This window comes from Oncorhynchus gorbuscha, linkage group LG03, assembly GCF_021184085.1.
Source record: "Oncorhynchus gorbuscha isolate QuinsamMale2020 ecotype Even-year linkage group LG03, OgorEven_v1.0, whole genome shotgun sequence".
Lineage (NCBI taxonomy): Eukaryota > Metazoa > Chordata > Actinopteri > Salmoniformes > Salmonidae > Oncorhynchus > Oncorhynchus gorbuscha.
In genome coordinates this window covers 66,095,625-66,121,207 of record NC_060175.1, presented here as the reverse complement: position 1 = coordinate 66,121,207, position 25,583 = coordinate 66,095,625, and the positions used below count along the sequence as shown (strand labels likewise).

Here is a 25,583-nt window from a genome sequence, read left to right as displayed (position 1 = left end):
AGATTTCATAAATTTGTATTTTGATAAAAAGTGTCCTGACAGTTCGACTGATATTTCAAATTAGCTTCACTTCCAAACCTTATGAATGACAATAGTTAAACGGGGGAAAGTTTTAAGTTTCAGACCATGTAACCTACCAACATTTTGACTGAGGGCCTGGGTTATACAGTGCAAGTTTAAGGCTCATATAGATCCGGTTACTGTAGAATGAAGGAGAGATGTTTTTTTATACAACTTTACATAATTGTGATTCTGAGACAACAAACCTTTTTCAAACAAAATAAGAGTGACTTACTGAATATCGTGCACAGGTGTCACTGTTTCTCTAGCATTGAAGCGTTGATGAAAACGTGGTGATCCACTGACTACATTTCAGTTGAGTTATTCTTAATCGTATGTGCATCTTTGAATTCTAATATTTGTACAATATTTGTTTGTGTTTTATACAAGTTTGTTTGGTACTTGTGGCTGCAGTAAATACACTAAATGTATATTGTTCAATGATGCTTCACTCTGTATATACTCTTGTTCAAAAGTTGATTCGTATGTTATTGGGACAGTTTTTCACATTACCCTGCTTATATTGGATAGTTGAAAAATAAATGTGACAATTGACTTGTTTTTGGTTAGTGTTATCTACTGATTGTTTCCGGGCATGAACATTCAGTTGATTAACTTGATACAGGGGTTTGCGAAAGTATTCACCCTCCTTGGAATTTTTCCTATTTTGTTGCCTTACAACCTAGAATTAATATAGATTTTTTTTTTTTTTTTTGGGGGGGGGGGGGGGGTTGTGTCACTTGATTTACACATGTCTACCACTTTGAAAATGCAAAATAATTTTTATTGTGAAACAAACAAGAAATAAGACAAAAAACAACAACTTGATCTTGCATAACTATTCACCCCCCCAAAGTCAATACTTTGTAGAGCCACCTTTTGCAACAATTACAGCTGCAAGTCTCTTGGGGTATGTCTCTGTAAGCTTGGCACATCTAGCCACTGGTATTATTGCCCATTCTTCAAGGCAAAACTGCTCCAGTTCCTTCAATTTGGATGGGTTCTGCTGGGGTACAGCAATCTTTAAGTCACACCACTAATTCTCAATTGGATTGAGGTCTGGGCTTTGACTAGGCCTTTCCAAGACATTTAAATGTTTCCCCTTAAACAACATGAGTGTTGCTTTAGCAGTATGCTTAGGGTCATTGTCCTGCTGGAAGGTGAACCTCCGTCCCCGTCTCAAATCTCTGGAAGAATGTCCCTGTGTTTAGCGCCATCCACCATTCCTTCAATTCTGACCAGTTTCCCAGTCTTGATGTTTTTCATCGGCAGGAATGGTGTTCTCGGGGTGATGAGAGGTGTTGGGTTTGCGCCAGACATTTTCCTTGATGGCCAAAAAGCTCAATTTTGGACTCATCTGACCAGAGTACCTTCTTCCATATGTTTGGGGAGTCTCCCACATGCCTTTTGGCGAACACCAAACGTGTTTTCTTATTTCTTTAAGCAATGGCTTTTTTTCTGGCCACTCTTCCGTAAAGCCCAGCTCTGTGGAGTGTACGGCTTAAAGTGGTCCTACGGACAGATACTCCAATCTCCGCTGTGGAGCTTTGCAGCTCCTTCAGGGTTATCTTTGGTCTCTTTGTTGCCTCTGATTAATGCCCTCCTTGCCTGGTCTTGGAGTTTTGGTGGGCAGCCCTCTCTTGGCAGGTTTGTTGTGGTGCCATATTCTTTACATTTGTTAATAATGGATTTAATGGTGCTCCTTGGGATGTTCAAAGTTTCAGATACTTTTTTTTATAACCCAACCCTGATCTGTAATTTGTCCCTGACCTGTTTGGAGAGCTCCTTGGTCTTCATGGTGCCCCTTGCTTAGTGGGGTTACAGACTCTGGGGCCTTTCAGAACAGGTGTAGATTTACTGAGATCATGTGACAGAACATGTGACACTTAGATTGCACACAGGTGGACTTTATTTAACTGATTATGTGACTTCTGAAGGTAATTGGTTGCACCAGATCTTATTTAGGGGCTTCATAGCAAAGGGGGTGAATACATATGCACACACCACTTTTCTGTTATGATTTTTTTTTAAACAAGTTATTTCACTTCACCAATTTGGACTCTTTTGTGTACGTCCATTACATGAAATCCAAATAAAAATTAATTTAAGTTACAGGTTGTAATGCAACAAAATAGGAAAAATGCCAAGGGCGATGGATACTTTTGCAAGGCACTGTATGTAGAAAAGAGTAATGTTTTACTGAAAAGTGGCTTTATTTGTTATTTATTACATGGTGCTGTAGCATCTTACTGTACATACAACAGTCACCGACAAATAATAAATAGTATTTAAAGTCATGTATATTTAATAGATACAGCACCGGTATATAGTGGATGTGGTCATTGCAAAATTAAAAAGATAAAGAAACAAATTGTGTTATTCTACAATTACAATTTCTGATGCATCCACAACTGTATTTATTTTCAAAACATATTGGAAGGGGAGATTTTAAAATCAAACGTGTAATCGTGAAAAGTGAAACGAAAGACAAAAAAGGAAATTGACAACAAAAAAAAAACTTTACAAACTGATTTAAAAAAAACGAATCTATCAAGAGTTGGAAAATACTGTGGTTGCATCAATATACAAAATATCTGGGCGCTTAGGTTTCTTCATTGCCTGTTTGCGATACACACAAAGCTCCTTGGCAGACTTCACTTTGCTCACTGGCACATATCTTCCTATTTTACAATATCATAAGCTTGTCTTATGAGGTAACACCCGAGGTCTATGCAGAAAGGACCTTGACACATACACATTCACTGCAAGGACAATCACGGTTGTAGTGTTTTGGAGAGTTATCTTCCATAGAGGGGTATGTGACGCAAGATGTTTAGGGAGTGAAAGAACATAAGTACATACTTTTACACACAAATGATTTTGAAAAATAATGGCCTATAAGCACTTTTCCAGTAAAGTTGTTTTCAGTTGTTAATTAAAAAAAAAAAATCACTTTTGTTGGTATTTGGAGCAATGCTGGTGTTTTCTAACTCTCTTGTGAAATGTTTACTCAGCTTTGTCCACTTCATGAATGGGTGGAGTCTAGATTTTTAGTCTCAGTTTGTTTCTTTGTTTTCCCAAACTGCTGTTTTCCTTCTTTTAACACTCTTGGGATCTTCTTCTCTTCCTCAAAATAAATCTGTTGCTACTGTTCCCGTCTTGTTTTAAATACATTTAAAGAGGACATTATGTGACTCGTCTCTCTCCCTTCTCCATCTCTTCCTCATCTTTTCTCCTCCCAGGGGTGGCTAGTTCCGGGATGAGGGAAGTAATGTTTAATGGTTCTTGGGATTGGAGGTTTTCGCATGGACATTTGCCCCCTGGCAGGCGGTAGTGTCGCAGATTCCTGGGGAGCCCGAGTGCCCGGTCCTTCCTGTCCTACCTGCCTCTCCGGGTTCTCCTGGATCTCCTGGGGATCCGTCACGCCCGTCTTTGACAATTCCAAATACTCCTGGGATACCTATGGGCACAGAAACAAGAGTGCAGGGGATGAGCCAAGTCTCCCAACAAGTACACACTAATTCAAACACACAGTGGAACCCTGCGTTACTCTTAAATAGAGGCTCAGATGTCCCACAAAGGGGTTTGTGGCAAAGAGAGTCTACTGATACAACTCCCCTTCGCTACCCATTAACTTGTATCATTCTAGCCCAAACCACACTCATTGTGAATGCACGGTGTATAAACTGTCATACCTTGGTATCCTTGGTCTCCAACGGGCCCTTCGATGGCTTTTCCAATGGGTCCCTTGTCACCCTGTTCACCAAGATCACCTGTGGAAGAGACGGAAAACAATGTTACAAAAAAATACAATCTATTGGCACTACTTTGAGAACTGTGCAATATGCCTAACATACTAGAGATGGTCACACCTGTCTGTACACTTCCTATGAGACGTACAGTATGTTTTGTGCTGCAGAGTTACTCTCTGTTAGTCCATTGCTCTGTGCTGATCACATAGGCAGTTTGAGCCGTATGTTTCTCGGGCACGGACCTGTGCATCTCCTGCTACTTACCTCTGGGACCGGGGTCTCCCAGGTCTCCAGGCAGTCCTCTGTAGCCAGGAGATCCACGGGAGCCGGGGTGACCGATAGACCCAGTCTCGCCTGGCTTCCCCGGAGGTCCGGCAATGCCGGGGCGACCCACTTGGCCAGGGGACAGGGGTCTTCTGAGGTTGGAAGCCAGCTTTGCAATCTGATCTGAGAGAGGCAGGACAGAGGAACAAGAAATTTGCAAACATGTTTTTGTCAAAAAGGAGTTGAAGTCCCTTTTTGGTCATTTAATGAAAGACAAGGACACTGCACCCTTACAACCCTTTTCATCTCCAAAATCCTCACCATCAATCATAGATCCACACAATTCTCTGATGTGCTGTTCGCTTGCCAGTTTACCCTGAAAACAGAGACGGGGAAGACACATTTAATTCAGCAGGTGTCGTCAGTGACAGTTCAGTCGATCTGAGACATTCTTGGTGCTGGGACACCAACTTGCCAAGTTGACATGGATCGAAGTACAGCATTAACCCTAGTTACTCAAAGAGGTTACTCACGGGAACACCAATCTTGCCAGCGATTCCGGACAGACCCTGTTCACCCTGAAAGCCCATGAGGCCTGGTTTCCCAGGAACCCCTCTGGCTCCGAGCTCTCCCTGTGGTCCCACCACGCCTTTGGGTCCCAGCTCTCCACGCTTCCCAGACTGTAAACACACACAACAAAAAAAAACGAAATCAAATATACAGCTCGTGTTCACTAAGTAAATGTCAAACAGAGTTAAATTCAGTGGAGGTGTTCCGTTGTCAGGGAAGAAAGTGTAGGTCTATTGCACTCTGTGACGAAACTTAGAACTTCTCCAACATCTTGATCTAAGGGAATCAGACAGCTCAATTGTTTCTGGTTCAGTAGTTCATTTGAGATGACCCCAGAATAAGAAACAACCTGACTTATCAAAGAGTGTTGGAAAAGTAAACACTGTAGTTGTGCGCTTCCTTGGGAACACCAGTGTGGGAGTGTACATATGTCTCCTTTGATCATTAATTGAATGATCACAACAAATCCTAAGTGTGAGAGTTGCTGTAGCTAGCAGCAGGTAGCGTGAGCGAGCCACATCAGTGCCTTGGCTGTAATTACATTAATTGTGAGGTAAACTGTGCTGCAGCTTAGCGTGACTCCCTTCTCCCCTGTGGGGATGGCAGAGAGTGGGGATGGCAGAGACTGGGCTAAGCAATCATACGGCAGGCTAATTAATCTAGCTAATCCTGGAATGTGAGCTGGGATCCTGTACAATGAGTTAGTGTGTTGCAGTCTGGCCTGGGCACCAGCATTTAGTGCAAACACCAAATCTCTGGCAACATATCAGAGAAAAGATAGAGAGTGGAGAGAGACCATAATAAGGGAAAGAGACACTAAAGATGTGAAAAAGGGTCAATGATAGTTGGGCTTACTAGACGAGTCTAAGTAGAGCTTTTGACTGTATGCCTAGTGAATGTGATCACAACTGTTGTGGTAGTTATCTAGAGGGACAAACCTGCCAGTAAAATACATGTCAATGAATGGACCTAGGGCTCTATTCATCCAAATCCACAAGTGGCTCCCACTGCATGGAGTCGCAGTAGTAGTTACTGTCTTGTCTCATCTCTACAACTCCCGTACGGACTCGGGAGAGGCGAAGTTAGAGAGCCATGCGTCCTCCGAAACACAACCCAACCAAGCCGCACTGCTTTTCAATACAGCGAGCATCCAGCCCGGAAGTCAGCCGCACCAATGTGTCGGAGGAAACACCTAGCGACCCGGCCCCCACAGGAGTCGCTAGTGCCAGATGAGACAAGGATGTCCCTGCCGGCCAAGCCCTTCCTAACCCGGACGACGCTAGGCTAATTGTGCGCCAGCACCATGGGCCTCCTGGTCGCAGCCAGCCTGGGCTCGAACCCAGAGTCTCTGGTGGCACAGCTAGCACTGCGATGCAGTGCCTTAGACCACTGCGCCACCCGGGAGGCCCTATCATACATCTTTAAAAGTATATTTTTTCCAATTGAGCGTAATCATTTCTATGTAGCTTACACTTTGTCATTCTGAACTTCTAACGAGTGGGGCGGATGTGGCTTTGTGACAATGAACGCAAGAGCAGCTATTCACCGATTCGACTGCTCCAACACAGTTCCATCTCTGACACCACCACAACATCCGCAATGCGGGTGTCTGCTATCACCGGTTAACGCTTGGTCTGATTGAATCTAGGCCCTAAACCAGTGGTTCTTAACCCTGTTGGAGGTACTGAACCCCACCAGTTTCATATGCGCATTCACCGAACCCTTCTTAATTGGAAAAATAAAATATGATTTTTTTCAAATTCAAAACATAGGTATATATTTTACTGGTGCACAAAATGAACCGTGCATCAACATCACTGTGTTCAAAGAACAAAATCATCAAAACATGATTTTCACACAAAAACATAATAATGAATATTTACTGCAAATCAGTGTGATTTCTGCTGTTGCCTTTCAGAGACCAGTTCAGAAATGCGCGGCTTCACCTTGGCAAGTGCCACTCTCATGTCATTTTCGCAACAAAGTTTGTTACTTTTCTTCTGCCCGTTTTGGAGGCAAGGTTTTTGTTGCCAACACATGCCTGTGCAGAATACAATGCGTAACAATGATGTGTGGTTCATCGGCTTTCACTAGCGCACCAAAACCAGACTTTCTTCCCAGCATGACTGGAGCTCCGTCCGAACAAACTGCTGAAACCATATCCCACGAAAGATTGTTGTCTTTGAAGAAGTCATCCACAAGTTTCTTCACATCGGCTGCCTTAGTTGTTGTTGTAAGAGGCTTACAAAATAAAAAAATCTTCCTTTATCACGTCGTCTTTCACATAGCGCACGAATACAGCAAGCTGGCTTAGATTGGAAACGTCTGTGGTCTCGTCGAGTCTTTGCTCATGTCCTCTATTATGTCGCTGATGGTGTCATTTGAAAGAGGAATTTGGGATAACTTAACTTCAGCCTCTTTTCCCAGCATGATATTCGCCATCTTCAACACAGCTGGTTTTATGAGTGTTTCACCAATGGTGTGTGGTTTGCCCTGCTTTGCGATCAGGAAAGCAACTTCGTGCGATGCTGTGAGGATCAGTTTGTTGATAGGTACAAAGCCGAGAACAGGCAGAGTAGCCTTTTCATCGAATCTGGCTCTCTTCACCTTGAATTCAGCGAGCGTTGTGTTCTTGTATTTCCATCTCCATGCAGCTTAAGGAAGTGTTCTCTTAGTTTTGTCGGTGCTTGATAGAATTGCTCAACTTGGCATTGCAAATCATGCAGTTAGGGCACTGACTCCCATCACGTTCTGTTATACATGTGAATCCATATTGTACATATTCGTCCGACCACTTTCTTTTTTTGCTTGACATAGTAAGTATGAAGGGATTAAAATATTAAGAAAGAAATCACAAGACGTACCATCACGACAGTCACAAGTCGACTACTTAGCGCACCAAATTCCCTGCAGCACAGATAGGCCAAGCGATGTAGCGTGATCACCTGCAGCCAATGATGGCCAAGCGGGGCGTGTCATCACGAATCATATGAGTCCGATGTGTGTCTTGACCTCCGCCCAACCCCTGCGACTGACTCACCGAACCCCTGGGGTTCGATCGAACCCAGGTTAAGAACCACTGCCCTAAACATATATGTGGTTGTCAAACATACATTCAACACTGACAAGGACTCACTCCACCGTTTGGATGAAGATAAAGAGATTACTCACCTCTCCTTTTTGGCCAACTGGACCGAATGGACCCTGAAAATGATAAATAAGACAAAAGAAATTGGATGACACACATGTTTTCATGTTGATTGGATGAATATTAATTTGACTGAACTTAAAATATGAAAGATAACTTACAGGTTCTCCATTCTCCCCGGGCAAACCATCAGCTCCTGCCACACCCTGAACAGAAAACAAAATCATTCTTTTTTGATGCCATTTACTGAGTGGTTATCATTTTTCCTTTTGCTTTTCAAGCCTGAGTGAATATTTGAATAACAATAATTGGGTGTGCATAGAAGCATCCATAGAAAATATTACATCTATCTTTGGTTATGTCCCCACAAAAGTCAAATATACCCCCACAATATCTCCCATAATGAGCCCAAAAAACCATATTCCCACCTCTATAACCTTTCCCATTATCAATGACAATGGCAAGATTCTCTCCAAACCCTTTATATATATATATATATATATATATATATATATATATATATATATATATATATATATATATATATATAACTAGGCAAGAAATAGGGTAACCCCATGAGCACACTGAATGCTGAATGAAGACAGTGGGAACGGGGTTTCTATGGTATTATTATTCTCAACTTAATTTGACCTTTGACCCCTACTGTAGAGAGCTACAAGTGTAGTACATGTGCACTTACCACGTCTCCTTTAGGGCCTGATGCTCCGACTGGACCCTGCAGTAGGAAGAGAGAGAGAGAGAGAGGACTGTTGAATAAAAGAGAGCGAGTGGTTGTGGAGACCAGTAGCAGAGCCCATGGCTCCATAGATGGCAGACTGTGTGCATTGAGTGAGGGGGGGGTTGTGGAGTGGGACAGAGCAGGAAGCTGGATAAAGCCAGGCTTTGTTCTGCCCTCGGCTCCTGAACAGGACTCTTCTTTCTCACCTCTCTCCTGGGTACAGTACAGTACACTGTTAGGGCTGGAGTGAGTAAGCCCACACTGTCCAGGTTATGAGCATACACTGCTCTGATCTAAATGGGTGTGGCAGGAGGAGCTATCTGTGTGCGTGTCTGTGTGCAGTCCAATATTGGGTCATATGGTCAAAGGCTGTAATCTGTTTTTAAAGGCATAGCTACAAATGAAAGGCCTTGTTAATTCCCACAATGACATCTGGGTGAATAGGGATTCATGGGCTTGGAAACTGATGGTGAAATGTTCAAATCCCCAGGGTGAACATCACTGTGGGTCACTTCTGCAGTCTTTGGCCAGCAAGCGTTCTGTTCGGGGTCACACTCACCCTCTCACCAAATCCGCCGCGGATTCCGGTTGGTCCGGGAAGGCCAGGGTCCCCCAGAGACCCCTTTATTCCCTGTTGAACATGACAGACACCATCAGAAGACCTCCAACACATGACACAGAATTTCATTCAGGGATTGTCCAGAAAGGATGTATCCCATCATACCACTGACCTGGAAGCCTTTGCTGCCCTGAACCCCGATGTTGCCCACTGGTCCGATGCCCCCCTGGGAAATATACAACATTATGTTAGCACAACAAGAAATACATCAGGGCCTGCAGACACAGGAAGTACATCTCATCCGGACCTTTGACTTTTTGCATTCCCTCATCCAATATGATCTGTTATTTGAACCTTAACTTTTTTTGTGTGTGAATTTTACCCCCTTTTTGTGGTATCCAATTGTTAATAGTTACTATCTTGTCTCATCGCTACAACTCCTGTACGGGCTCGGGAGAGACGAACGTCGAAAGCCACGCGTCCTCCGACACACAACCCAACCAAGCCGCACTGCTTCTTAACACAGCGCGCATCCAACCCGGAAGCCAACCGCACCAATATGTCGGAGGAAACACCGTGCACCTGGCGACCTGATTAGCGTGCACTGCGCCCGGTCCGCCACAGGAGTCGCTAGTGCGCGATGAGACAAGGATATCCCTACTGACCAAACCCTCCCTAACCCGGACGACGCTAGGCCAATTGTGCGTCGCCCAATGGACCTCCCGGTTGCGGCCAGCTGCAACAGAGTCTGGGCTCGAACCCAGAGTCTCTGGTGGCACAGCTTGCACTGCGCCGCCCGCGAGGCCCCGAACCGTACCTTTTTAAGAGACACCAACCAAGAAGGACGTGATTAAAGAGGCCCAAGAGTCATTGTTGATGTCGTGCAGGATTTCCCACACTCGGTTCTGGGGGCCCCACCTTGGGTGCACGTTTTGGTTTTTGCCCTAGCACTACGAAGTTGATTCAAATCATCAAAGCTTGACGATGAGTTGGTTATTTGAATCAGCTGTGTAGTGCTGGGGCTAAAACCAAAAAGTGAACCCGTGGAGGGGGAGGGGCCCAAGGACCCAGTTTGGGAAACCCTGGCGTAGAGCATGATAATCACTTTTATATCCTGGCTGTATCCTGAATTCCCTCCTTCTAGGGTTCTGATTGAGATCCAAAGACAAAATCCCCCTCTGTGTCTCTGACCCGCTTCCATCCATACCTCTTTTATACACTCCTGTCTTCACCACTGCCTCCATCTAACTGGAGGAGAATAGCTATATACAATTTATTAGGTACACCCCTCCAGTACCGAAGTCATACCCCGCTTTGTCTCCAGAACAGCCTGAATTCTTCAGGGCACGGAAACGTTGCTCAATTAGAATCGAGGGAAAACGTTCCCGACACCATTACACCCCAGCCACTAGCCTGTACCATTGACACCAGGCAGGATGGGGGCATGGACTCATGCTGCTTATGCAAAATCCTCACTCTGCCATCAGCATGACGCAACAGGAACCGGGATTAGACGGACCGGTAGAAAATGTTTTTCTACTTTTTCTACTCTCCAGTGTTGGTGATGGCGTGCCCACTGGAGACTCTACTTCTTGTTTTTAGCTGATAGGAGTGGAACCCAGTGTGGTCGTCTGCTGTCGTAGCCCATCTGTGACAAGGGCCAATGAGTTCCGAGATGCCGTTCTGCGCTGTTATTTGCCTGTTTGTGGCTCGCCTGTTAGCTTGCACTATTCTTGCCATTCTCCTTCGACCTGTCATCAACAAGCTGCCGCTGACTGGATGCTATTTGTTTGTCGCACCATTCTCAGTAGACCCTAGACACTGTTGTGCGTGAAAAGACCGGCGAGCCTGGCACCGACGATTATACTAAGCACCCGTTTTTCCCATTGAAAAGTTCAATCGAACAGTAAGTGAATGACTCGACGCCTGTCTACCTGCTTTATATAGCAAGCCATGGCCACGTTACTCACTGTCTGTAGGAGCAATTCATTTTAGTGAATGGGATGGTGTACCGAATAAACGGGCCACTGTGTGTATATAGTGTGAATATACACGCCCCTCCGTATTTATTTGGAGAGTGAAGCTAAAATATGTACATTTGGCTCTATACTCCAGCATTTTGGATTTGAGATCAAATCTTTCATATGAGGCAATAGTACAGAATGTCATCTTTTATTTGAGGGTATTTTCATACATATGTTTTATCGTTTACATTTATATTTTTAGTCTTATCAGAGTAACTTACAGGATAAATTAGGGTTAAGTGTCCTCCTCAAAGCTCTGGGATTCGAACCAGAGAATAATCTAACCTCCCCTGTTATTAGTAATGCTGCGATGCTAGCATTTTTTTTGGGGGGGGGGTTGTTCTTTCTTCCTCTGTACCTTTCTCACTCATATTGTATGTTGCTATCCAACAGTCTCCTAGTTGATCACAACCAATTGTGTTTTATGATTTAACTAATAAGGGGAAGTTTTCACCCTTATCCTCTCTCAATCGTCATACTGTATGTTCAAACAAACAATAAGACGATGGATAAAATGTGTAACACCATCTTGTTTCACTTGCTAATGTCCACATGAAAACAATACAAGTAATCCAGGAAGTTATGACTTATCTTTTAGGGGCGGGAAGCTTTGGAACTTAAAATTAATGTCACACCCAAACTTTAGGGAAAGAGTTGAGTATTGTTGGGCGTTGAAATCCTTCTAATAACGCCTCTGTGCTCTTGTTTCATTTCAGACTTGTTGTAAGCATAATGGGAGAGAGTGAGAGAGCAGCAGACTCATCAATAGGTAATGTGGTAATACACTACATGACCAAAAGACTTTGGACACCTGCTCGTCAAACATCTCATTCCAAAATCATGCGCATCTGGGAAGGCTTCCACTAGATGTTGGAACATTGCTGCGGGGACTTCCTTCCATTCAGCCACAAGAGCATTGGTGAGGTCGGGCACTGATGTTGGGCGATTAGGCCTGACTCGCAGTCGGCGTTCCAATTCATCTCAAAGGTGTTCGATGGGGTTGAGGTCAGGGCTCTGTGCAGGCCAGTCAAGTTCTTCCAGACCGATCTCAACAAACTATTTCTATATGGACCTCACCTTGTGCACTGGGGCATGATCATGCTAAAACAGGAAAGGGCCTTCACCAAACTTTTGCCACAAAGTTGGAAGCACAGAATCATCAAGAATGTCATTGTATGCTGTAGCGTTAAGATTTACCTTGATTGGAACTAAGGGGGCTAGCCCGAACATTGAGAAACAGCCCCAGACCATTGTTCCTCCTCCACCAAACTTTACAGTTGGCACTATGCATTCAGGCAGTTAGTGATCTCCTGGCATCCGCCAAACCCAGATTTGTCTGTCGGCCTGCCAGATAGTGAAGCGTGATTCATCACTCCAGAGACCGCGTTTCCACTACTCCAGAGTTCAATGGCGGTGAGCTTTACACCACTCCAGACGACACTTGGCATTGCGCATGGTGATCTTAGGCTTGTGTGCGGCTGCTGGGCCATGGAAACCCATTTCATGAAGCTCCAGACAAACAGTTCTTGTGCTGACGTTGCTTCCATCGACGGTTTCCACTTCACAATAACAGCACTTACAGTTGACTGGGGAAGCTCTGGCAGGGCAGAAGTTTTACGCTCTGTTTTAACCATACTTTCTAACGGTCAGGAAAAACACTTCTGCTTGATAATAAAACAAATAAAATAATGTTTTATTGTCACACACACCAGATAGCTGCAGTGAAATGTGTTGTTTTACAACAAATTAGGGTTAAGTGCCTTGTTCAAGGTCACATCGGCTGATTTTTCACCTTGTCGGCTTCAGGATTCAAACCAGTGTTCTGTTACTGGCCCAACACTCTGACCAGTAAACTACCTACCGCCTTAGTACATGGCTCCACTCTACCCACTGCCATCTCAACAGGTGGATGCTGCCACGTTTCCATGGATACGGTATGGAACTTTGACCTAGACTACTTACAGCCACTCCTCTGGTTCCCGCCTCGCCCCTCTCTCCTGGGATACCGATGTCGCCCTGTGGGAGGAGTCAGATGATGGTGCAGGTAAGTGAGACGAGCTGATACACCACAACTGCAATGTAACAAAACAACACACAACACACAGACACCCCGAAAATACCCCACTGCCCCAGAAGCCCATCAGATACATACAGGAATACCTGGCTCTCCAGACGGCCCTGCCTCTCCCATCTCTCCTGGGTCGCCCTGGGAAGAAAAGGGTTATGTGGTGGCTTAACTTCACTGCCATTGGCTTAATGGTTCCTCTAATTGTATGATGTCATTTGCTGACACCACTGTGTATTTCCTCTGAAAGTATGATGTAATTTGTGACTTTACTGTCGGTATGGTTCCAATGGGTACATTCCTGCCAGATCTTACAACACCTGCATAGGTATTTTACGTATTAGCTAACCACATCATATGTTATAGCAATCTGGTTCCTGACGGCACAGTTGATGAAGTTGCACGTAACCATTGGTTGATGCATGCAACATCTGAGCAGGGAACCTTTGATTGTAATTGTGTAATGTGTAATGTGTATGTGTAATGTTTACTGTAAATTTTTGTTGTTTTTCACTTTATATATTCACTTTGTATGTTGTCTACCTCACTTGCTTTGGCAATGTTAACACATGTTTCCCATGCCAATAAAGCCCTTGAATTGAATTGACATGACATAATTGGTGACATCACTGTCTGTATGGTTTATTATCTGATTGTATGATACCATTTGTGATGTCACTGGGTGTGTGACATCACAGTACACATTTATGACATCACTGACTATGACTCCACTAGCTGTTTCTTATGAGTCTGTATACACATAATAAGAATGAATCCACCTCGACCACGCCCACAAATTGGGGAAAACAAACATTCTTTCCATTTGACTCCTATGGTAAAAGAGACAACTTCAATTTTTTTGTTATACAGAAAAGAAAACAAACATGCCAAAAAGCTGATGTGTTTTCCCCACAGGCGGGCTGTGACGTTATATCTAATACCAACTGGGTCTATAATATCAGTTTTAATATTAGCTGAATGATTCCATCTTTTGATTGCATAATATCATTGTGACCTCAATGGCTTTATGACATCACTAAGAAAATAGTCTAGATTTGCGTTGTTTTTACTTCGAAACAAAAACACTTGTTGGAGTTCTCATATGCTTGCAATGTTGTTTTGATTATTGCTTTTACAGTCGCAAAAATTACATTTGGTTGTGATAGTTGCAAAATGCCTATTTTGATGCAGCAGTTGTTACCTAAAATGCTATTGCTCGTTGACATAGACTGTAGTCAAAGAGCCATTTTACTGGTTGAAGGTTACATTTACATTTAAGTCATTTAGCAGACGCTCTTATCCAGAGCGACTTAGGTTAAGTTGAAGTGTTTTTGTTGTTGTTGTTGTATAATGCAGTTTATTTACAACGATGTCACAAACATTATATTAAGCAGGACATTCATACAAACCATACAATCCAATTAGAACCAAAAACTAGTGTGAAATGCACTCATAAGCTACATGTAAATGTAGGCTTTCTTTGATGGCCGTCTATGAGAACTCCCCCAATTTTACTCCCACGGTGTGGAAATAGTGAATAGCGACTTGGGGTTTAAACCATAGAATTACATATTAGAACTGAATAATTGAATATAATCTCTGGGGTGGTAAAAATGGTGATATCCTTCTCTAGATGGCCCCATTGTATAGATCATATCCGTGCCTTTATGCAATCACTGTCTTCATGACCTGGTTATGCATTGTTGTCATACTCACAACTCCTCCTGTGGCTCCCTTTGCGCCAGCCTTTCCTTGTAAACCCTGAAACACAGACATAGAAACATGACTCTGGGCCACAGTAGTACGATGACTATTATGGGACTTGGGCCTAGTAAACACACTGTGAGAAACTCAGTTAGATATGATTGTGTGGTCATTAGAGTGTGTAAGAGAATCAGTGTGTGCAGGTTAAAAGGCATCTCCTAAGTAGGATACAGTGGGACAGATAATGGCCAACTTTACACAGCGGGACACTAGATAATGTCTTGCTTAACACAGCAGCTACGGCCACGGGGAGGGAGACACACTGGGTTTGATACTCACAGGAAGGCCGTTGGGTCCTTTCTCACCGGGTACCCCATTCCGTCCGGCGTCTCCCTGGCAACGCAGAGAAACACTGTCACTTATGGACATCAGCCACACCCACCGTGGGCTCATGGGAAATGTCAGGAGAGCAGAGAGCATTTTGGGAGGAAAGGCTGCCACTTTACCTTCTCGCCATCCAGTCCCTGGGTGCCATCTTTCCCGTCTCTGCCAGGGATGCCCTGCGGAGGAGAGAAACACTCTGTTGGTCAAGGGGATCCGAGATCTGCAATATCTGTTTTCATGAGAGATTTACATTTTATTAGAGATGTGTATTTTGAGAGATTTGTATTTTAAGACTTACAGGCTCCCCTTTTGGTCCTGCTCCCCCGGGAACTCCCTTTGGACCAATTTTGCCCTATTGAGAAATGACAAGGTACAATGTTACATTACCTGAACAGTTTATAGCGCAACAATAGATCCTTTACAATCTCTTGTACTCACACCGTGTACCATCACATGACTGTTTAGTCTGCTATTTCATTAGAGATTAGAGTTGCCTTTAAAGAGGATGTTCAGTCAGACATGCAAATGTCAATACAAAAATGTACAGCATGTGTGTATTATTTACTCACAATCTCGCCCTTTGGCCCTCTAAATCCCTCTGGTCCTTTCTCTCCAACATCACCCTGGGATTGTCAAATGACAGACACAGAGCTTTTTATTGATGGGACCAATGGCAGACACCTAACACAATGTAATAAACACCAGTGCCGAAGTGAGGTACGGGTTATATGGTACTCAACAGATAGTACAAACAAGGAGAGACTCACTGTCTTGCCGATGATGCCAGCAATACCAGGTTTGCCTCGGAAACCAGGTAAACCCTGAAAATAATAATGAGAGAGAGACAGTAGATGCATTACAATCAGGGAAACTGACATAGCGTTTCCACCGCAGCCTATTGAAGTGCTGGTCTGTAAGTTCCAGACAGAAGACAGAGGTCTGTGACAAAGACATTCAGAGGCATGGTACTCACCCTGTCTCCTACTGCACCCATCGGGCCCTGAAGTCCCCTCAAACCACGAGGACCCTGGGAAAAAACACCACGGGATGGTTAAGAACCAATCAGAATCATTCCCAACCACCATAAGAATCAATCAGAACAATCAATACTGCATACCATTCACACATCAGGCCCGAGGAAGAAAGTACTGGACAATCTAAACAAACAGGCAACAGATAAAAAATGTCTGTGTTTCGAGCCACATTAGGTGACATCCCTCACCTGCAGGCCCACAGTGCCGGGAATACCCGGAGGACCAGATGGGCCAGCATAACCCTGGGAGAGACAACAGGACACACAGTTACCAATAGGTATTCCACATCCGGATTAACACGTCAGACTAGTAAACCTTTCTGCTCCCCGAGTTTCATTCTAAATTGATCTCACCTTCTCTCCGTCTTTCCCGAGCTCTCCCTTGTCTCCTTTGTGTCCTGTGTGACCCTAAATGAAGAGAGAGAGAGAGGGGGTGAAGGAAAGACATACGGAAGAAGCAAGGGAAACATATTTAGAGGGGGATGGCGAGAGATATAAAGAAAGACCAAGAAGGGTAGATCATGAGAATGGGAGAGATACAACAGTTAGTTTAGCTGTCATGTTCCTGGGGGAAACTGTCATTTGAAAAGCACACATTTCCGAGCTTTAAAAGGCATACTCAGTAAAGTAGAGCAACAATGTCCTGTACCCACCTTGAATCCAGGCATTCCTGGAGGGCCAGAGGGGCCAGGAGGGCAGATGGCAGGACACTATAAAGGGGAAAGACAACACTGCATTAGGCAAAGGCATGTAGTAAAAATAATGTCCCATTGCTGTTCAATGCAGCACAGTACAGGGTTGATGTACTTAAATGTGTTGGGTCTGAAAAAACGTCCTGACACTTACCAACAGATCTCCACTGCCATCAGGGAGAGCCCCAGGAAGACCCTTAGAGAGGTAGAATGAAGAATGAAGTTCAGATTGATATATACTTAAAAAAAAAAATTAACCTTCATTTAACTAGGCAAGAACAAATTCTTATTTACAATGACGGCATAACCCGGACGACGCTGGGCCAATTGTGCGCCACCCTATGGGACTCCCAATCACAGCCAGTTGTGATACAGCCTGGAATCGAACCAAGGTCTGTCGTCACACCTCTAGCACTGAGATGCAGTGCCTTAGAGCACTGCGCCACTCGGGAGCCCAAATGAATGTGTAACATTTCCATCTTTCTTTCTTTAAGCATTTCTTCACCCCACATCTGTGTGACCGCGCATATCCATCCCTGACTGATGGCAGCAATAACAATGTCACTAAGGTGGAGAATCAACAGATAATGTAGATGTTCTGTACTTACTGGGGGTCCGTCAGGGCCGGGTGGCCCAGCCAATCCTGCAAGACCCTCAGGGCCCTGGGAGAGAGGCAAAGGAACACACAGGCTAGAGTCAATCAATCAACTTGATTCATTTGCAAATAAACTGTACCAAAATCACTGCATAGACTTACACTGCCCCATACTCTCATCATGTTAAAATAAAGGAAATCAAAGCTGACGCTCCATTGCTGAACCTCTGACCAGCGTCTCCGATATGAAGCTCAACTGAAATCATGCCTCATCACGATCACGCCAATCAGTCCTGGTTCTCTCTCCAGGGGCCTTTCCCCACTCCACTCCCCGGAGATGAGAACTGTTTATGGAGGTGTTTATGGGAAAACGATTGGAGAGACGTGCCTGTCTTCTCTGTCTTAGGGATCTCCAGTGTTGGTCCTGGAGTGATGCTGCTTCCGGTACTGTAGATTTTACTTGTCATTCAGTGGTTAAACATTAAACTTGCAAACTTGATTGCTTCATCGTGAGTTACCAGGGAGTCCACTAGATACCCAGTAGTGGCAGTCAAAGAGGTGATTAAGTGTATGTGTATATTTCCCTGTTTCCTGTCTGTTGTACATCTTTCTTAAATCGAGATGAATTCATTAATTGGTCTTAACACTCACTGCTGGTCCTTGTGGCCCGATTCCGCCCGCAAGCCCATTGGCTCCTGGTGGCCCCTGGAAACAATAGAAATGGGTTGGGTGAGAGCACACACACACACGCACACTCACTCACACACACACGCAGCAGGCACGGACATACACAAACACGTGCGTAACTAGAAGAAGTATCTACAAACACGCAGAGACACACACACACAGACACACACACACACGTCATCTGTACTCACTGGAGCTCCCGGTCTCCCTCTGCCCTACGGAAGACAGGGAAAGGCATATTAAGACATACATACAAGACAACTTATTAGCCATCGTGTCATAACAAGCTGATGTTATTATGGTTCAAATGTATAGGGGGAATTGAAGGTGTGTGACAGTACACCGTATGCATACGGGGATAGACAGCTGTGTGTGCTTGTGTGTGTTTGTGTTATGATATAACTGGGAACGTTTGTATGTGTCTTATAGGTAGGGCCCAGCATTTTTCTTGACCATGTGACTCGACCAGGAAACTCTGGGCCCTAGTTATGGATTTAGCTGTTGACAGGTGAGTGTGTGTAATCAACAGCATCTATATTTCTAGTGATCAGTCTGGTGTAATAGATGTTATGAACATGGACCGGTGATACAGGCTACGTTGATATCTTATTGGGCATGTAACAGAGATGAAAGATGAACTTGTACTTACAGGAGGTCCACCTGGCCCGGGAGGTCCAGCTTCGCCCTGTAGTGACAAAGACACACAACCGCTCAGACAACTTCGACAGATACAATGAAACTAGGTGGGAACTAGGTTAAAAACCTAAAACATTATTTGCATGTTCTTGTGCCAAAAATGGGTTTCGAGGTCTTTGGGAGGGGATGACGTGTCAGCAGAGTCATGTATCAGTGAGGCAAAACTAGAGCAACTGCCTTGGTCCAAATAGGTGGGAAACAATCAAAATTATTACAGTAATATAAAGATACTACAAATGTAAACTGAATACACTTTTCCTATGCTGAAAAGTGATGCAGTGACCTGATATGACCCACAACAAGAGTATAATACAGATGCCTCCCCCACCCCTCTCCTTATTTTGTGCCCCTTTTCCTGGCCACTCTTTCACTCCCCCCCTCCCTCCCTGTTCCCCCCCCCCCCCCCACACACACACACACTCAACCCCACCAACATTCCATCTCAGCTGTGTTTGGACTGTTTGTGTGGTGTGAGGGAGAAAAAGACTCACAGTGAGACTTAACACAGTGGTGTCATGGCAACCCACACTGCATTCCACACTGTTCCAACTGACTTTATATTGGATGAGTGTAGACTGGACTGCGACACAAATACACACACTAACACACACACACACACAGTTAGACACATGCACATGCACAGACACTGTTGCACGCACTCAAGCACATAAATGCACACACATATACAGTACACAGCACTTACGCCCGCATGCACCTGCACACGAGCACGTATCACACATGCACACAGAGCCACACGCGTGCATGTCTCCTGTGACGCATGGGAATGTGTCGTGGTTTGTTTTCACTGTTTTACTGTTATTCTCAGTATCTCTAGTATTCTCTGTTTGATTTATTTTACAGCTATTTGAAGCTGGTGGACCAAAATGTGAAAGTTACCACCAGCTTTAAACAGCGGTTTTGGTCCACCAGCTTCAAAAAGCTATATTTTTTCTTATCGAAAATATATATTCACAGCGATTTAGATGGTAAAAGGATTCCCTACACTACTCAGTGCTTGTTTTTATAACATAGACTGAAATTGAGCGAACAGTGTAGAATTTTTGCAACCAGGAAATGACAGAACTATTTCCACTAGATAACACAGCCACAAAGTAAAGACAGCTTTCCCACTTTGACAACAGATGCTGCTCCGGTGGGAGAAATCAATAGGTGGATATCGTAGCCAATCACAACACTGGCGGATAAGTAACACTGTGAAACACTTATCGTCCCACTGTTAGCGCCAGATATATTATGGACATTTTCTGAAATTACAATGCAAAAATTCTAAAGAATCCTATGTGTAGCACCTATAATAGTGAAAACATTCGGTGTCTTCCTCTAGTCTAAGCAGTAAAGGCTGCTTATGTGTGTTGAAGAGCATCGGTGAACTTCATTATCTAGTGACTGTTTTGGAGAGGTGGTAGATATGTCTTGACAGCGAAAGGTTATTTTTTCCTGAAAATGTTGCTACTGTGTTTTGCTCTGAAAACAGCTTCAGCCCAAATTCCTTCCTCAGTGTGAGCAGGGGGAGGGAGAGAACGTCCAAGCTTGTCAACCTTCATCCCATTAGTGCATGGATGTTAGCCAGGAAATAAACACTCACTTCCTGATTAGTGTGACTAATTAGTTGAATTGCCTCCATTTTGACAGCGGACCCATTTCCTCCCTTCAAGTTGTGATCACAGGACCCTTTCTAACATCCTTTTATAGCTCGCATTTAATGCATGGCTCCCAACACGTCACATCCAGTTCTGGAGCTGCTAGGTAAAACAATTACGTTCTCCTGCGCTGTACTGCTTTCCTGACTTCACGACCCAGGCATTCATCTTCCTCAGAGGATAACTCTACTTATTTCCTCCTGCATCCAAGCCGCAGATCCCTCTGCTTCCTATGGTCTTGGCCGGATTGGTGGGCAGCTGTGTGCATTCCAGGCGGGATTAGGGAAGCAGCGGCCAGAGCAAGATAAATCTGACTCGGTGTCACCCTGTCCCTCATTAAAAACATTCCCACAAAGGGAATTTGTTCGACAAATCCATCCCGACAGGGAGAAAACAGAGGCCTGAGCAGGTACCAGCTTTAGCCCACCAAGGTCTCAAGGAGCTCAATGTAACTAACTCCCTTTCTCTCTATTCTGTAGGGTCATACAGATATGATACACAGAGGACTGGATGGCACCTACCTCAGCCTAAGGTCATTCTAAGGTCACGACACCAGCTCTCTGGGTGGGTTTTCATAAGTTGAGCTAACTGAGGCACCTCAAATCGTTAATGCCTTTGTCGCTCTGTACATACTGTGTCTGCACGCGCGCACGCGCACCCGTGTACATGCATGTGTGTGAATGCATCTGTGTGTTTTAGTGGCTGATTGATGAGGCCAAAGGGACCGTCTTCAGTCATTAAAGTTAATGAAGCACATCCAGAGGCAAACGGCCATGCAGGAACCTTGGAGAACCGATGGGCACTTCACTTACCAACTCCCCTGGAGGACCGTCCTTCCCTGCAGGCCCATCAGCACCTGTCAATCCCTGAGGAAGAATCACAACATCGTTGAAACATGATTAGACATTACACTGTGCTATTTCTTACATCTAAATGACTCAATTCAACTGTTTGAATAGATGGGGGACACACATTTTATGGGATAATTCATTCAAGTTCTCTAACAAGAGGCAGCTATGAGCAAGTTGTTCCCTGAATAGAGGACAGGTTCCTCATTCTGTATGCAGGTACATGGCTGTTCAGTCCAAATCAGTCGACTCCAGGCAGTCAATTATACGATGAGATACAGTGAATACTGGGAAGCAGTCTAAGCAAGTGTCAAGGAGTAGAGTTTGGTAGCAATAGCCTCAAGCTACTGCATAGCTAATAGGTGCATGGTGAGTCTATGACAGCAATTCAGGCAACCTCTTACGGATCAATAACAAGATCAGTGTGTGAGTTTCTACAGGTCACTTACGTCCACCCCTGGGAGGCCGGGCAGGCCTGGGTTCCCTGGTCCTCCTGCTCCCCCTGCTTTCCCCTTGGGTCCCTAAACCATTGGAACAGGTCTGTGTTAGAACAATCAAACACCTCACAAAATGTTATTGTTGATCTGTTGTTGTAAAAGGTTATATGTTCTGTTGTTATACTCACAGCTTTCCCTGAAAGTCCAGCAGGGCCATCTTTGCCCTGCCAATCAAAAGAAACAACATATGATTCCAATTGGACACACATCTCAAAGGCCTTTGATTTCAGTCTGGGAATTGGACAGATTTAAGGACATATCATGTCCTTAAATAACAAGTGATTACGTTTTATGTTAATACAAGTCCGCAGTCACAAATGCCACTCAATTACCGTGAGTGTGTATGTGTGTTTAAAGACGAATAATACCATCTCAGCAGAAAGATGTGAAATACGGACATCCTTTTGGCCATTTCTCCCCCCGTAAAAGGCCAATCAAAACACAACTGAAATTAAACTCATCTAAAGCTATATGTTGAAAGGCTACCAGTGATATACAGACTGTGTGTATGAAGTGCTTTAACACACAGGTGGTTGTAGCTACCCTCTGCCCTAAATCTCCCAGTGGGCAATGGGGAAAAATAAACCTTTCTAAAAGACGGAGTGGAATGGTCACATGATGAAAGCCTCAGGTTGGTTTGGACAGGGAGTAGGAGAAGGGAGGGTGGCGAGGAAGGAGGTGTGAGGGGAAACTTTAGATGCTCTCGTAGGGTTGGGGAATGTATGAATGAATGGGTCTTCTGTATGGCTGGCTGGCCTTCCAAACTGTGGTGAATTGACTTTACTCCACTAAAGCAACACAGCTATTCAATCCCCAACATCTAAAGGTTTGATAGGCATAAAATATCAAGTGTATTTGAATTTCTGTTATGAGATCAGAAAAATTGGCAGGCTAAGTTTGGGGACCCATTCACATATCAAGTTATTGTAAGGTTTGAGACCATAGGCCTTAGTGCTTTTGTTTTTTGAGCACATAATCCTATTTCCCCTCTAACATATAGCACAAGTATGAACCTGGTTGCTGGTTTAAGTTCCGACCTTTGGTTTTTCCCATTTCTATCATGATTGGCTCTGATGTGCCCTCCGGCCAATAAAAGGCCTGTGTACAGAGTGTTTAATGATGACTAAATACCTGTAAGGCAGGGTTAAGACTCAGTGGGAGGAGTCAATCTGTTATAAACTGGATAACTAGAGAGCATTTGACCAGAATTTGATTGCAAGACCGACATTAAAACACCACTATCATCAATGATGGGAAATTAAAACAGCTGTGATTAGAAATATAATATCAGTCATTCTTGGATTTTCAATCCATTTGTTATTTATTTTCCCCCTTAAACATTGTAGAAATGTAAAAATTACTTTGATTATTATTAGGATCAAAGACAACACTTTCCCTATAAAAAGTTGACATAAATACTAATGTAGGTCCACATAAGTAAATGTTCAAATTTGTTTGACAAGTGAGTGCTATAAAGTAACAGGTTACTTGATTGCCTCAGCCATGATGACAACTTCATTCAGTAATTGGATGGCAAAACCCAGCTCTACTACCTTACAGTTGTCTCAAAACCAATGGGAGCGAGACCCTCATGCTTCGGTGTCTGGCTAGCTAACTCACGTCAGTACCATCCTTCCCTGCGGGTCCCAGGGGTCCTGGCGGCCCGACTGCTCCTCGTGGGCCGGGTCTCTGCGACACAAAACCAAGACGTCAAGAATGAATACAAATATCCGCAAGACTGATAGGTATTATCATGTGATACGTCTTCATAAATGGTCTAAAATCAAGCTGCTTTATGTTCAAATGGGCATGGAAGGAATGTGCGCATTAAGAATGAAAAAAAATAGACAGGATAAACCTTGTACCTAAATTTTTTTTATATACAAAGTCTAAATGCTTGTTGTTGAATGTATTCCAATAATAGGGTGAACTGATCGTGCGTCATTATTCAGAACGAAAAAGAAGTGGCCACATTGATAGGCTTCAGGTTATATTATATTATAAACTGGGTGGTTCGAGCACTGAATGCTGATTGACTGACAACTGTGGTATATCAGACCATATACCATGGGTTTGATAAAACATTTAATTTTACTGCAATAATTAAGTTGGTAACCAGTCTATAATAGCACTAAGGCACCTAGGGGTTTGTGGTGTATGGCAAATATACCTCAGCTAAGGGGCCGTGTCCAGGCACTCTGCATTGTGTCGTGCTAAAGAACAGCCCTTAAGCGTGGTATATTGGCCTTGGCCATATAACCCCCCCCCCCCACCCTCGGGCCTTATTGCTTAATTATATTGCTTTGAATCTCCTAAACAATAAACGGAAAGAAATTAAAACAATCAAATGTATCACAAAATATATGATGACAAAGCTATGCGCATGAAATAACCTTTATTACAACCGAGCTCTAGGGCGCAGAAATGACCCCAATTACGCACAGACAGTGCAAAGAATTTCTAGGGTCACAAACGAATACTTTAAGTTTAATAATATAATGAATATACTTTATTTAATTTCAGACTGGACTAATACGCGTAGGTGTTTCCAAGGGCTTCCAAGGAGCACGGCTGAATGAACAAAGGTGTCATTGTGAATAGGCCACTGATCTTCAGGCTCTGCATTCTTTAGCATCTACTCCATAACCCCCTACTCCATAAACTCGCAAGTAAATTTAAAAAGTTAACTGAAAAGACAACAGTCCTTCACGGACACCTGTGGATGATTAAATAAATAACCGAATTATTTCAATAACCCATTCAGAAATCTTTGAACAAATCGACACCTAGGCTACATACAACCTTATAAAACAAGGAAGGCACTAACACGTAGGGAAAAAAATAGAAACCGTCTATATATAACCTATGTATTAAACTGTGTCAAAGGTTCATATAAAAATGGACGATAAATAGCATATATATGTCCACCTTGCAGGAAGCCTAATAGTCATGGAAGGATTAGACTGACACATTTACACCCACAGCAGAACGCATAAACTATCAACGAAATGAGAACATCAGGCCAGTTGAGTGCCTACAAATTCTTCAGGCAGTTTACAATGAAGCTATGCAAACAGCAATTCCGAGGACAAGGTTGCGGATGAAAACATTAGGGATGGATAACGGGCGCACCAAAGCAACCGCTTACCTGGGCTGGAGATGATGCCAAAAGCTGGCACAGCAAGAGCAGCCCGAGAGCTGAGAATATAGACATGGCTTCCCGCTCGCCCCTCAAATCAGAATTGACGCAGAAAAAGTCGAACCCCGTTCCCAGTCCTTATCGCACGCTCTCCCCCCGGCTTCGTGACGGACCGCTCCTCCACCTTATAGCTCGCGGCTCCTGAATGGCTTTCACCTTGATTCCAGATAAACCTGAGCCTCCAGCCGAGGGGGGCAGATCGCACTGTAGAGGGATGAGGGGAGTTGTGAGGTGAGGAACTGATGGAGGGGGGAGCGAGGTAGAGGTGCACGACTTCGGAGCCAGTAAAAGTGGGCTGTGCTAGAACTTTCCTGCCAATCCATGGGGGCACTACTGCCCAATCCGAATTCTGAAGTTATAAGGTTGGTGAAAGCAGTATGGTGAAAGCAGTATGGTGAAAGCTCCA

General features: G+C 44.0%; 1 protein-coding gene across 1 annotated transcript; it reads right to left on the bottom strand.

The window, feature by feature from the left end:
* Window positions 1–2,340: 2,340 nt before the first annotated feature.
* On the bottom strand, window positions 2,341–25,419 carry LOC124031716 (collagen alpha-3(IX) chain-like). Its single transcript, XM_046343307.1, has 32 exons — window positions 25,127–25,419; window positions 23,599–23,667; window positions 22,107–22,142; window positions 21,931–22,002; window positions 21,446–21,499; window positions 18,926–18,961; window positions 18,468–18,491; window positions 18,241–18,294; window positions 17,603–17,656; window positions 17,149–17,190; window positions 16,956–17,012; window positions 16,657–16,710; window positions 16,492–16,545; window positions 16,243–16,296; window positions 16,037–16,090; window positions 15,839–15,892; window positions 15,568–15,621; window positions 15,392–15,445; window positions 15,225–15,278; window positions 14,898–14,942; window positions 13,269–13,322; window positions 13,079–13,132; window positions 9,265–9,318; window positions 9,093–9,164; window positions 8,495–8,530; window positions 7,956–8,000; window positions 7,818–7,850; window positions 4,610–4,756; window positions 4,398–4,452; window positions 4,077–4,259; window positions 3,756–3,833; window positions 2,341–3,520 (listed from the first exon to the last, which is right to left on the bottom strand). Exons 1-32 carry the CDS (start codon window positions 25,190–25,192, stop codon window positions 3,336–3,338), a joined length of 2,037 nt encoding a protein of 678 aa, XP_046199263.1. The 5' UTR covers window positions 25,193–25,419; the 3' UTR covers window positions 2,341–3,335.
* Between the last annotated feature and the right edge of the window lie 164 nt (window positions 25,420–25,583).